At 32.4% G+C, this 13507-nt stretch overlaps 1 protein-coding gene and 1 pseudogene across 1 annotated transcript; one reads left to right on the plus strand and one right to left on the minus strand.

Moving 5' to 3' along the window:
* Positions 1-4470: 4470 nt before the first annotated feature.
* LOC132943791 (uncharacterized) lies at positions 4471-7576 on the minus strand (annotated as a pseudogene).
* Positions 7577-12287: 4711 nt separating this feature from the next.
* On the plus strand, positions 12288-12720 carry LOC132934436 (uncharacterized). Its single transcript, XM_061000736.1, has 2 exons — positions 12288-12500; positions 12574-12720. Exons 1-2 carry the CDS (start codon positions 12288-12290, stop codon positions 12718-12720), a joined length of 360 nt encoding a protein of 119 aa, XP_060856719.1.
* Positions 12721-13507: the final 787 nt, after the last annotated feature.

Here is a 13507-nt window from a genome sequence, read left to right on the forward strand (position 1 = left end):
TAGTTTACCATTTTTTTTTTTTAGTACGTTTCCGTTTACTTTTACAACCCATACTTATTTTTCTTTTAGCTTTTATTGCGTTTGTTACTGCGTATGCAACTAATTTCTCTTTTCTAGTAATATTTTTTGTTTTAAATCTTTCCCAAGCTCGATTTTCTAGCACTTTATTGGCTTTATGTCTATCGTTTAAATTTGAACTCGATGCATTTACGCAACATTATGATCTCTACAAGCAGTATCCAATGGGTTTATTCCATTGTCACCGTGATCTAGTCTCTTTTTTAATTTTGTACCAGGACCGCAATACTGATAACCTGAAATATGTGCTTCAAATGGAAGACTATTTATAAGGGAGTTTAGAAATACTTTACCAGTCTTGTTCAATTTGTACATATGAGTTGAATGCGCAATCTATAACTGATTATAAATTGAAATTTCTAGAGTATTTATAAGAAAAAAAATGGATTTGATTGAGCAGAAAGATAAATGAGATATAATAAATGTAGATGTTCAGTTGGTAAAAAAACCATCGAGACATGGTTCGTTATTACCTGATACTATACGTGCTATACTAGTTGGTCCCAGTGGTTCAGGAAAAACAAATATAATGTATAATCTCATCACTCACGAAAACGGGTTAAGATTTGAAAATATTTATTTATACTCAAAAACCTCTAATCAGGAAAAATATGTTTTATTAAAAATAATAATAGATGATATACAAGGTGCTAATCTTTTCATATTTACAAGTGCTGATAAAGTCATAAAACCCAACTTGACTAAGAAAAATTAAATTATAATTTTTGATGATGTAATATGCGGTCCACAATCTGTAATCAGAGATACAAGGTATCAAAAACAGCTGAAGATATTTCATATCCTGTCCCAGAAGGCATTTGAGGGACTCCAAGAAGTTGTTAAACATCCATGGCTGTTGCAATAATAGGCGAACGATCAACCTTATTTTTACTGGACTGGGCTGGAAGTATTTTTGAATCCCAGTGGATCACGACATAATTTAAATTTTTTTCGTGAAATTTAGAATTAATATTTTCCGAAATTATAACAAAAACACTCGGATCTAATGACAAGGTTTCTACACACGCAGTTAACAAATGAACAGCGCCCCTACCACTTATTTTACATCTATCAAGGGTGGCTGATAATCTTGATGTTACAAGTTCTAGCTGGAGATAATTGTGGAACTGCTTCATATTCGTCTTCCATTCCTTCAGAACTTGACGTAGACGAAGAAAATGAATATTGTTCTAAATTACTTTAAAAATAAATTATGAATATATATTTTTTCAATTAATTAGCTAATATAAAATACCTGTTAATACAGATTCTGAAACAGCTCTACTTTTTTAATTATTTATTTCGTTTCTTATAAGTTTCCTTTGTTCTACTCCAGCTAACTTCATATCAACACCCATCAAGATACAACCAAGAAGACCGGATTTTCGTTGAAGTTGTAAAAATCTTTATCTTCTTGTATTTTCATAAGATTAAGAGCGTTAGCATGAGCAATATCGAATAAGTTGTTTAATTTATCTTCAAAATCTCGCTCTCTTTTTTTGCATAAATCACTATTCCTTGTTTTACTTTTTTCTAATGTTCTTAGGTCTTCATATAATTTTTCAATGTTTTTATAACTTTAGATGGGTCTTGAGTAGGTATACGAACTTTTTTTCCAAAATATTAAACACTCGTCTACAACAAGTGCTGCACTTTCGTGTAAATTTAATTCGTAAATTATAAATTTGTACAATCAAACAATTATTTTGTAATGGCAATTTACTACCCGTGATTTGGTAGGCCATTGCTCCTACAAGAAAAACGCTGTTCCGTGGCATATTTAAATAAAATATAAATTAATAAGAAATATGACTAAGCACTGAATTGAACGACGAACGAAAAACAGTTAACACAAAACACGAAAATAATACAATGAATAATATTTGAATTGTTATTGCAAAAATATACGTATAAATACGTTCGTCTTTGTCAGTATTAAAACATAATCACGATATGATCTGATAAGTTTTATGGGTAAACGATAATCATAAGATAACAATTGTCAATATTTAATGATTTTATGGGTAATAGAAAAAATAAATTAATGAAAATATGATTTAATAAATGAAAAAATTTCAGATTATACAACGAACAAAATTAATCAATACAATTTTGTTAAGTTTTTAAGTTATAGAAATAAACCTCATAAAATATAAAATTTCGTATTATGTGATTTTTATTATATTTTTTAACTATCATATCATATTATATTTATTTGTGACAATACGCTATAAGATTTTTATTATATTTTTTAATCATCATATATTTATATTTTTAATTCGTATATACATATTAACATTTTCCGCCGTGTAGGAACTAACATACGTATACCTGGTTTTTACCGTGTAGGAACTTACATATGTACCTTTTTCTATCATAGAGGAACTAAAATGTATTTTTTGTACCTGGTACTCTCGTGTAGGAACTTACATTCACCCAAAATAACAACACAGTTATAATTAATGTAGATACCAAATGATTGTATCCACATCGTGTAATTTAGTTACACGTGTTAACATGTATAATTGAATAAAACTATTTTTGATAATTACCTATTCCCAAATTACAATATCTTTATTAGGCAGGTAGTTTAATAATTTAAATAAAAAATAATAGTCGTTATATTAGGTACAAAGTCTGGTATTGTTTTTACAATCTTTACGGATACGTAATAGTCAAAAATACTCGTATATACCTATATATAAATGCTGCTTATCTTAAAAAGTGATTAAAAGGAGGTAGCGGAGAGCAGCAGTAACCGCTATCGCCAACCATTGACTATTTTTTTAACGGAAATAATGGTAATGGAAGAATCTTTATATATATTTAATGCCACGGGAAAAACTACTGACAAATCACGAAAAACCACTAAAATGGGATTTTAATTTCTAACGCTTTGTTTATCAACATAGCAATGAATTAAAAATAATCTATACTTATAAAATCAAAAAAAAAAAATAGTCACTGATCGCTGTAACTCAATAACTATGCAACTTACTCACACCTCACCAACCAGACCTCCTGGGATTCACTATGTAGATGATTTTAAAATAATAGTAGTCAAATTAGATTTATAAATGCAATGTTTTATTATAACAGAATGAAATGTATAATATCGTAGTAGTAGTAGTAGTAGTAGTAGTAGTAGTAGTAGTAGTAGTAGTAGTAGTAGTAGTAGTAGTAGTAGTAGTAGTAGTAGTAGTAGTAGTAGTAGTAGTAGTAGTAGTAGTAGTAGTAGTAGTCCTATATATGGCTAGCATCTGTCTTTACCGTGTTCCCAGCCCTCCTATAAATGATGTCGGTTCCTTTGATGGATCCTGCGCGTGGACAGGGTGTCCTTGAGGTGGATGTAGCTGGTTCAATAAGTTGTTATTCTCGCAACCACCGCCTCATCGTAATGATAACTTGTTGTTGGCCGCTCCTCTTGATTAGCTTGCCAAAATAGAATGTGGTTTCTAACTATGAGGTTACGTCTAAGAGATCATAACAACTCAAGGAGAACTGCCTCTGCGAGTAGAATAATACTTATACACTAATACATGAATCGAGTACGTAAAGCTATTCCTTTACACCTCCCTGCCAAACGAAGATTATTAGTCTGTAAGGCTTAGAATCTTTAATAATGATATTTAAGTTCAATAGTTAACAGTAGTTGATTTTACAATTTTGATACACATATACATTTACAATTTGTTATAAATTTATAATATTTAAATTTCATTACAATCTTGTTTATAACAAGTTACAATAATTGATATATATGTTTACATTTACAATCTTGTTATAATAGGTTACAATTCGTTATACATGTTTTATGAAATTTTACAATTATAATGTAATTTATAATACTTATTTAATTACATTTTGTTGCGTTTGTTTTTTTTGTTAATTAACATAATAAGATAAAATTTTGATTACCTGAAATTGTAATATTAGAAGTGTTAAAATGTTAGTTTATTATATAATATAAGTTTATATTTCCCCTTTTGAATACAATATTTTTTAGTCATGATAAATCTTCCACCAATTGATAAGTTATGTGAATAATATGATAAACTGTTACACATATATGCCAACAAAATTTTATTTACTTAGGATAATCGAGTATATAGCTTGGATCTCTTGTTTTTTCTATTAATTTAAGTAATTCCTTACATTCTCCGTTACCATTGTCATTCATAAAAAGTTCAATATTTCTGGTTATCTTATTTAATTTTTTGAAATCATAACGTTCGTTTAATCTTTTGTTTGCTTGTTAAAGCATACTGGTTCAATCTTATTTTTCTTAAATTTATTATTATGTACTTCAGTGCTTAATATTTTTTTTAATTCTTCGATAAATCTAAAATAATATAATTGTGTTAAGTTTACGTAATTACCTTCACCGTGAAATTATCCTAAAAATCTATATATATATTTTTTATTTTTTTCTATATTTTTACCTAGTCTATACAAATATATCGGCCTTATTTTCGCGACTACATAGTCAATAACGCATTTGGTTAAAATTACATCAGCAATTGGATCGTGACAATGCGTGATATGATGATTCGCATTGCATACCAATCAATGTGCTTCCAATAAGTTTAACATTCTGCTGTTTTTATTAAGTTTTCCTATGTACCCTGAATATAAAGTTTCCCTTGTTTCTATGTTAGTTAGTTTTAAATTAAATTCATCATTATTCCTATCACTATTGCTGTTATATTTAAAAATGCTAAAATACCCCGTAACCTTAATCTTTTTATAATTGTTAGATCTGTCGTTCCATTCCAAAAAACTATTATAGGCTCCCTATTATCAATGTGCAAATATTTCTGTAGGTATACCGTTGACAAAGTTGATTCCCCCTGATGGTTCATACTTTTGTATAATTGTTCCAACAATGGTGTGGTCAAGTTTGATTTATTCCGGAATACCCTTTTGATTGTTTGCACAACTTTTTACAAGTCACGGCGTCGGAACCTCCTTAACCCGTCGTAAGGCGCACGGTTTTAGATGTCTCGTTTACGCGCATGGGGTAAAAATTTACCCCGTTTCATTCTATGGCTAGTACATAATTGTTTTCAGTTAAAATAACATTTTATTGTGCATTACTTAGTACTATATTTATACATTATATATTGGTGATATACAAAGAAAGTTAACAGTATACAGAGTGAGAATAAAAATTTTTTTTTTTTTTAAACAATATTTCGTATGATTGTAATTAATTTAAAAATACAAGTTATAATAGTTAATAGCTGACGTCATAATTACATTAAAATAATATTTACAATATAGATGGTAACAAAAAAAATAACATTATGCACATGCGTAGCATTCTGGACACACGCTTATCAAGTGGTCTCGACATATAAGTTTTATACACGTTGTACAGACTTTTGTTGTTTTTCTGTCTCGCGTTCTTTCACAGAATGAACATCTACCACTTGCCCTTACTCGAGATTCTTGTAGTGGTTGAATATTGAAATATTTCCTTATTGACGACTTAACTTCAACTCGGACAGCGGGAATAGTCATACGACACTGCACGTGTTCTCCCATTAGTTCTCTTCCCAGTGTCTTTAGAAATTGAAGACGTGATATTTTAATTTTTGTATTGGCTTGATAAATAATTTGCGAATTTATTCCACCAATGTTCATCAAAGCATAAAAAATTGTCAATGGCCAACGTGCACTTGTCCTGGCAACGGTGTAATTTTCTGTCATATAATCCATTGTATCAACACCACTTTTGGTGCTATTATAGGCCATAATTATTTCTGGTTTCAGTTTTTCTTCATTGGCTATGTTTTTGTCGTGGTGCATTGTAGAAATCAACATCACAATTTTTTTTTTTATTAGCCTTGTATGATACTAACGTTTTGTTGTTTGAAAAACCAAAAAAAGAACTAAATACTGGTCTATTTTTTGAAGATGCAAATGAAGGAGGGATTTCTCTCTTGTTTTTTCGAATTGTGCCAATTATTGTCACTTTTTTTTTTCAGTAAATCATCTGCTAAGGGAATACTCGTGAACCAGTTGTCCATAGTGACATTTCGTCCAGAATTGTAAACTATATTTACCATACGTTTAGTTATACTCGCCGCAGAATTTTCTATTGTATACGGGCCGGCAGGTTGTATTCCTACGTACACCTCTAGATTGGATGTGTAATAGTTCACACTATCGCATAGTGCAAATATTTTTATGCCGTATTTGGCCGGTTTATTTGGCATATATTGCCTAAAGGAGCAACGACCCCTGAAGGATTGCAACTTTTCATCTAAAGTCACGTATTCAGATAATGAGTACGATTTCTTACAGTTGATAGTAAAATCATCAAATACTTTTCTTATATGTGTCATTTTATCTAATTTTTTCCGTTCTTCTCGTCCACGAATGTCGTCGAATCTGATACAACGTAATAAAAATAAGAAACGTTTTTCAGACATTGCACACTTGAGAATGTCAATATTACAACCATCCGATGACCACATATCTTTAGTACGTCTATGACCGTTTTTCAAAGCACCGATTATATATAGCACACCAAAAAGAGCCTTCATTTCTGGAATTGTCGTATATCTTGCATCCCTCTCTCTACCAAATTTTGACCGAATATTGACGTCAATAAATATGTTAGTGCATGCTACTATATTTTCTACAATTTCGTAAGTAAAAAATAAATTCCATGCGTCTAATATGGAATTTGCATTTTTTGCATCACCTATAACACCCGGTTTTTCCAGCACAATATTTACTCTTGAAGTTCTTACTCTTTGGTTTGGTGGTCTCCGTGCCCACTTAGTTCCATCTTTTCCAACAAAATACTTATTTCGTAAAGTCAGAGGCAGATCGTCATCGGATTCATGATACGAAATATCAGAACACGAATTTTCTAATTCTGTGTCACTGTCGTCCGCACTAGATTGTTCAGTGCCTGTATTATATGAACATTCATTTTCTTCGTTTTCATTTTCATCGGGATCCAAATTGTCGTCAGAATAACCACCCCATACTTCATCATCAAACTCATCTAGTAATTTTTCAATTTGCTGCATTTGTTGTTCGTCCATAATAAAAATAAAATAAAATAATATGTCCGCACTACACAAGATTAGGTTACACGTCCGCACTACAATACAATGAAAATGAAACTAATACGCTTATCGGTCGCACGGGGCAAATAATTTCCAGATACGGGCGATAACAACTTTATAACGCTCTAGATAATACACAACGTACAGAAAAAACATAAAACCAATAACAATATATTTATAGATGTAATATTAGAGGCTATTGAGGTGATCAAACATCCACATATCATATTATATATTTTACACACAATACTAAAATGTCTGGGGTAATTATTTACCCCGTGCGCCGTACGACGGGTTAACTTATCGTCTTGCGTAAGTACAAGAGGATTCCCCACCAATTGCATCGGCTTATATTTTTCTAAACTGTTGGAGATGGCACCGGATACCAAAAATATTTCGGTCTTATTGATCATAGTGAATTCGAAATCCATTATGAAAAAACAGATTTGAGAGCTAGAATATATAAAATATTAAATTTATACATATTATTATTATTTTAATTACATATTACTACTATATTTAATTTTCCTGTGTTGTTGTTATTATATTTTACTCTTCGAATAGATGGTCCGTTGATAATATACGTCGTGCGATTAGTTGCTCTAAATGCACGCCCACTTCTACACATATTGAACTATCCGCCCTAGGGTTATTAATTACTGCGTGTATAAATGCAGTTACTGGTACCATAGCCTATTACCTATCCTATTAGCCTCTATGACATGTCGCTTAAAACATCCTACACAAATTATATCCCCACGAACGAACTGGTTGTGCTGCCCGGTTAGTAATTCGTTCTCCAGCTCTCTGAAAAAATCTGTTGCTTGTAGTGTCAATGGAAGCTCTGCCGACAATGGTATGTTTTCGTTCATGTTTTGTTTTTGTTAAAATCTTTTATAAACTAAACTTTTTACGTGTATTTATATTTCGTTTCTTCCTTCTTATACTCTGAAATAGTTAAAATTTCATTACTTATTACGATAGTTACGTTAATATTACTAATATTCTAATTGCTGTTAATATTACTTATGAAATATTATTTTTACGTATTATTTTTTTATTTGTATGTATTTATAATTTATATTATTATTTATTTAATTTTATTCTTATTTATTTATTTATTATTATATTTTTTTTATTTATTTTATTTTGTTTATTTATTTTTTACAATGATTTATTTATAAAAAGAAATCGGTGGTAGAAATACGTCTATTAATTAATTGATTTAATACTGCACCTATAGTTAAACAAATCGATCTATTCGGGCGTGTAAGGTTACAAAATGGATGAAGATAAGTGGTCATCCGTAGTATAGTCATATCGACCAATTAATAATAATAATATATTGTAATACACTCTGCGTTGAAGTATTCGAACGTTTCCATCACATCCATCGTCGACTCTAGGTAGGATATTATTACATAATTTAACTAACCCAACCACCGTATCAACTCTTAGACATCTATTTATTAAGTGTGCATGTACCTACAGTACGTTCTGTGGCTATATCGTGTATCAAATATTTAAATACCGATATGAGTAGCTCACGGCGTCACCGAGACCGAGTAGGCAAAAGTCTGTAAAATATAAAATCGAACTCTTCGACGCATATATATTATATGCCTGTATATAGTAATAACGATGCCGTCCGCTCTCGCTGTCCGTGAACGGAGTACAGCCGCAGTCGGTCAAAAATTTAGTGGGGAACGCGAATAGGTCATCAACGGGGAGGTCTGACGTCTTCAATAGGAGTAAAACTCGAGTTTTGAAAAAAAAAAAACGTAAAATGTTCGTTAAATGCGAATTTTTTGATAAGGCGAAAGTGATAGCGAAAGGTAAATAACAAAAAAAAAAAACGCAAAAAAAAATTCCTAATTTTACACGGTCGCCGCATATTAACTTCAATCCCGGCGGCCGGCATCGAAACCACGACCCCGGGTTATCCGCACCAACGCTTTACCTACCTACCTACCTACCTACCTACCGAGTTGTAAACCTGTGTCGAATCTATGACTCTTAAGTCGTTTCGCCGTCCCGGCGAATTACGAACTCGCATTCGACGTCCGCAGAGGGCGTCGTAAAGGGCGATCCCACCGCTTTGAGCAGCAGACAACCGCGGTGAGATTCGCGAAAAAAATCGAACCCTCCGACGCATGTATTTATGCCTGTATATAGTAATACCCACTCGACGACGGCGATATCGGCTTATTATACCCGCGGCCCCGGGACTCGTAACCTCAACGTTGGACTTATATGTCTCGGCAACAGGTATGCAACGTTCATTACTGCTGCAGAAACCGCAAATTAAGTAATAAATTACGTGAAAAAAAAAATGTAAAACATTTCGGGCGTCCATGAAAATCATATAGCCACTGTCTTTTTATGGGTGTCTAGCAGGTCTGTCACCTCGAATGACGTTCGCCGTAGTAATAAGGGTAGACTACTGGACGGACAATGTACGACGGCCGGGTCACGTCATCAGGTATGCAATCCGACTGCGTCGAATCGTGGACAGCGTTCATGACTGTCACCAAAAACTCAAAATTACGTAAAAAAAATTCAAAATATTTCGGGCGTCCTTGCAAATCACATAGCCGCCGTCTTTTTGGAGTGTCTAGCAGGTCAGTCACCTCATTGTTCCCGGTAGGCAATCCGACTTTGTCGGATAGCGGACAATGTGCGACGGCCGTATCACGTCGTCAGGTATGCAATCCGATTGCGTCGAATAGCGGACAGCGTTCATAACTGTCGCCGAAAACGTAAAATTAAGTCAAAAAAATTGTAATACATTTTGGGGGTCCATGAAAATCATATAGCCGTCGTCTTTTTATTAATTAAGAGTTTTAACCGATGTCGGAAGCTGCAGTGGTCTTTTGATCTGGTCGACGGTCTCGAGTCGGTTGGTGTGTGATAAGGAGGTCTGGTGATAAGGTTAGGACCACCGTGGTTTGACGTGGTAGCCCGGGTTATGCCGCTGGAAATTCGAAATTCCGTAAAAAAATCATATAGCTGCTGCGATTTTTTTGGTGTCTAGCAGGTCAGTCACCTCAGTGGTGCGGGTAGGCAATCCGACTTCGTCGGATAGCGGACAATGTGCGACGGCCGGGTCACGTCGTCAGGTATGCAATCCGACTACGTCGAATCGCGGACAGCGTTCATTACTGTCACCGAAAACACAAAATTAAGTAATAAATTACATGAAAAAAAATTCAAAACATTTCGGGCTTCTATGCAAATCATATAACCGCTGTCTTTTTGGAGTATCTAGCAAGTCGGGCGAATCGGTTTTCGCCCAAAATCGACCTTTTGGTTTTTGCCCAAATGACCTTTTTTACCCAAACACAAAAAAGAGTGATTTGGTTTTCGCCCAAAGAATAAAAGCTCTATATTCTAAATTAAATATTTGTTAGGTAAATGGCGTTAAATGGAAAATACCAAATACACAGGTAATTAATGTTCTCAAATACTACAATTTGAAAAATGATGTACCTTTAGGTACAAAAAAATGCATTATTACTATTTATTTATTATTTACTATAATCTTTAGTAGACAAAAAAGAGTTATTATCATCCCGTTTGTTCATAAGAATATTTTTAATTTTTCAGTTGTACGAACAGTACAATAGTCATTTAAAATTGGTACATACAACGACAATGTTATAATATTATATTAATATGTATAGGTACGCCTTATCTGTGCCCGATAAAGTTTTATTGGTTTACCCAATTAGTACCACAATTAGTTTAGCGATCATCTTATCATTACTTGCCGATAAAGATAAGTTATAATCGATAATAGCACTGAATGTACGGATACAATATTCCAAATAAAATCACATACCGCAGTCGTTCGCTCGTGCCGATATATCATTTTACTTCATTTTACTTCATTTTACTTCATTTTACTTCATTTTACACTTATATATATCATTTAAAACTGTTTTCTGTGTTTTTACATATATTATTTACATTTTACATTGACTATTTTTTTGGTTTTTTTTATAGTATGTTTTACACTAATCTATATCTGCAATAACTTCGACGTATAATTAGATTTTTATTATTATAATATTTTTTTTTTAAATGTCTTACACTTTTATATATCATTTAAAATCTTTAAAATTTTATTTTTATTATTATGCTATTTTTTTAAGATGTTTTACACCTATAAACTTATGTTTATTAAATATTATGTAGGTATACGTATAGTCATTTAGACACATTTTCAATAAAAAAAAAAAAATACAGTGGTAACCAAAATGTTTTTTCGTTTACTATAAATAATATTTCTTTGGGTGAAAACCAAATCACTCTTTTTTGTGTTTGGGCAAAAACCAAAAGGTCGATTTTGGGAGAAAACATGTACGGCCAGCAGGTCAGTCACCTCAGTGTTCCCGGTAGGCAATCCCGAACATTTCGGGCGCATATATTCAAGCCTGTAAGATACCTAGTAATAGCGACACGACGGCGGAGCTCTCCCCGATGTCAATCGCCCCCGGGACTCGTCGTGAACGAAGGGCGGCCGCGAGCGGCCTGTACATCCAGGAGGGAATGCGAATAAGGTTTCAACGGAACTGTACGGAGTCCGAAAAGGCGGTAAAACTCGAATTCTGAAAAAAATCGTAAAATTTTCGTTAATTACGAATAATATAGGCGGAAGTGATAGCAAAAGGTAAATAACGAAAAAAAAATACTGATTATCACGGCCGGCATCGAAACCACGACCCGCAAGCCATCCGCACATACGCCTATACCTACCTACATACCACGGACTACTACACAGTACACTGGACTAGAAACGAGACGTTTACCGCCGAGCCGCTTAGTGTCCGCGAGAGAGGTGTACGAGGGGAAATCGTACATGAGCGAATCTGGCGCTATCTATACTTTAATGATAAACCATTTACCAAATTTATTCCCGCCAAATAAAACCACATAATATATATTATAATAAGCACTATATATATATATATATATCATAATATTGTCATATATTATGTTCAACCCGAACATTCCCAACTCTAAAGAGTAAAGACTAAGATAATTTATCAGTCAGCACCATAAACAATATTGACGAAGTACGTCTTATTTTTTAAAACAATTTTGCCCTAATTTATTTTTGAAATGCGTGTATGTTCAGTTGCTGGGTGTAACAGCCAAGATCGTGATATTAAAGTGAAACTTTTCAGTGTCACAAATGCTAATAAATCATCTTGGGATGCTGCAGTACGTAGTTCAATAAGTAATCAGGTAAAAGACCTGAAGTATGTTTGTTTAGAACATTTTTTACCTGAAGATATTTGTACTACATATGCATTACCATTAGACGTAATTGAAGTAAGAGTTAATATCAATAGGTATATATTATAAAGAAATTTGGTATTATTATTAAAGTTAATTTATTTTAAAGGAATTTGGGCAGAAAAAAGTGTTTAAATTGAAGAAGGGGGCTATTCCCTCGTTATTCAATCAAATAGACTCTAAACAAGTACTCTCTCATGGTATTGAATACCAAGCACCAACTCAATCCTTTAGAAGAGAACTCTTTACAGTATAAGTAATTTAAATAAGTTAAAATAAGCTAAAGGGTTTAATACCCATTTATTATACATAAATAAATAAAAAAAAAATAATAAATAGATTAACATAATAATTTATTTGAAGATAAAACTCAATTGTTATAAATATATTATACTAAATCATAATTATGATTTACAATAGCCATTAGAACAATACTATAAACATTTTCATAATTATAATATAGTGCACCAGAACGTGCAGGTTGACAAATGCGAATATGTTTGCCATCAATACACCCTCCACAGTTGATCATTTGCTATCCATCCTTAAATCCATTATCTACTTCCTTCCAATCTTTAGATGTTTGAGGCACCTATAAAAATATAAAATTAACACATTTTAATTACTTATTGTGTTAACTATTATTTAAAGTTGCTAAAAAAAATTATTATTATTTTACTAATATTAAAATTTGCATCTCAGGTTTTTCAAATACCGTCATCACCTCTTCAGTCTAAAAAAACTAAAAAACAGAAGATGGATGATAGCGTTTCTAATTTTATGAAAAAGTGTTCTGAAGCTCTTGAAAACTCTAATGATAGCAAATCTGATGAATATGAAGCAATGGGGATACATTTTGCAGCTAAACTGAAAAAAATGAAGCCTGAACAACAAATATATGCCGAACTGTTGTTTCAAAAAGTCTGTGCCAAAGGGCTTCTGGGGCAACTACATGAGTGTTATGACATTGTTGATGTTTCCAAAAATCAACAGACATCTCAATTGCCCGATAACAATTATACTGCAGTATCTTTCCCAAGAGA

This window comes from Metopolophium dirhodum, chromosome 1 (assembly GCF_019925205.1).
Source record: "Metopolophium dirhodum isolate CAU chromosome 1, ASM1992520v1, whole genome shotgun sequence".
In the NCBI taxonomy this organism is placed as follows: domain Eukaryota; kingdom Metazoa; phylum Arthropoda; class Insecta; order Hemiptera; family Aphididae; genus Metopolophium; species Metopolophium dirhodum.

Coding starts and splice junctions, on each gene's coding strand:
- LOC132934436 (XM_061000736.1), top strand. CDS start 12,288: ATGCGTGTATGTTCAGTTGCTGGGTGTAACAGCCAAGATCGTGATATT. Junction 12,501..12,573: donor TACCATTAGACGTAATTGAA/GTAAGAGTTAAT, acceptor TTTATTTTAAAG/GAATTTGGGCAGAAAAAAGT.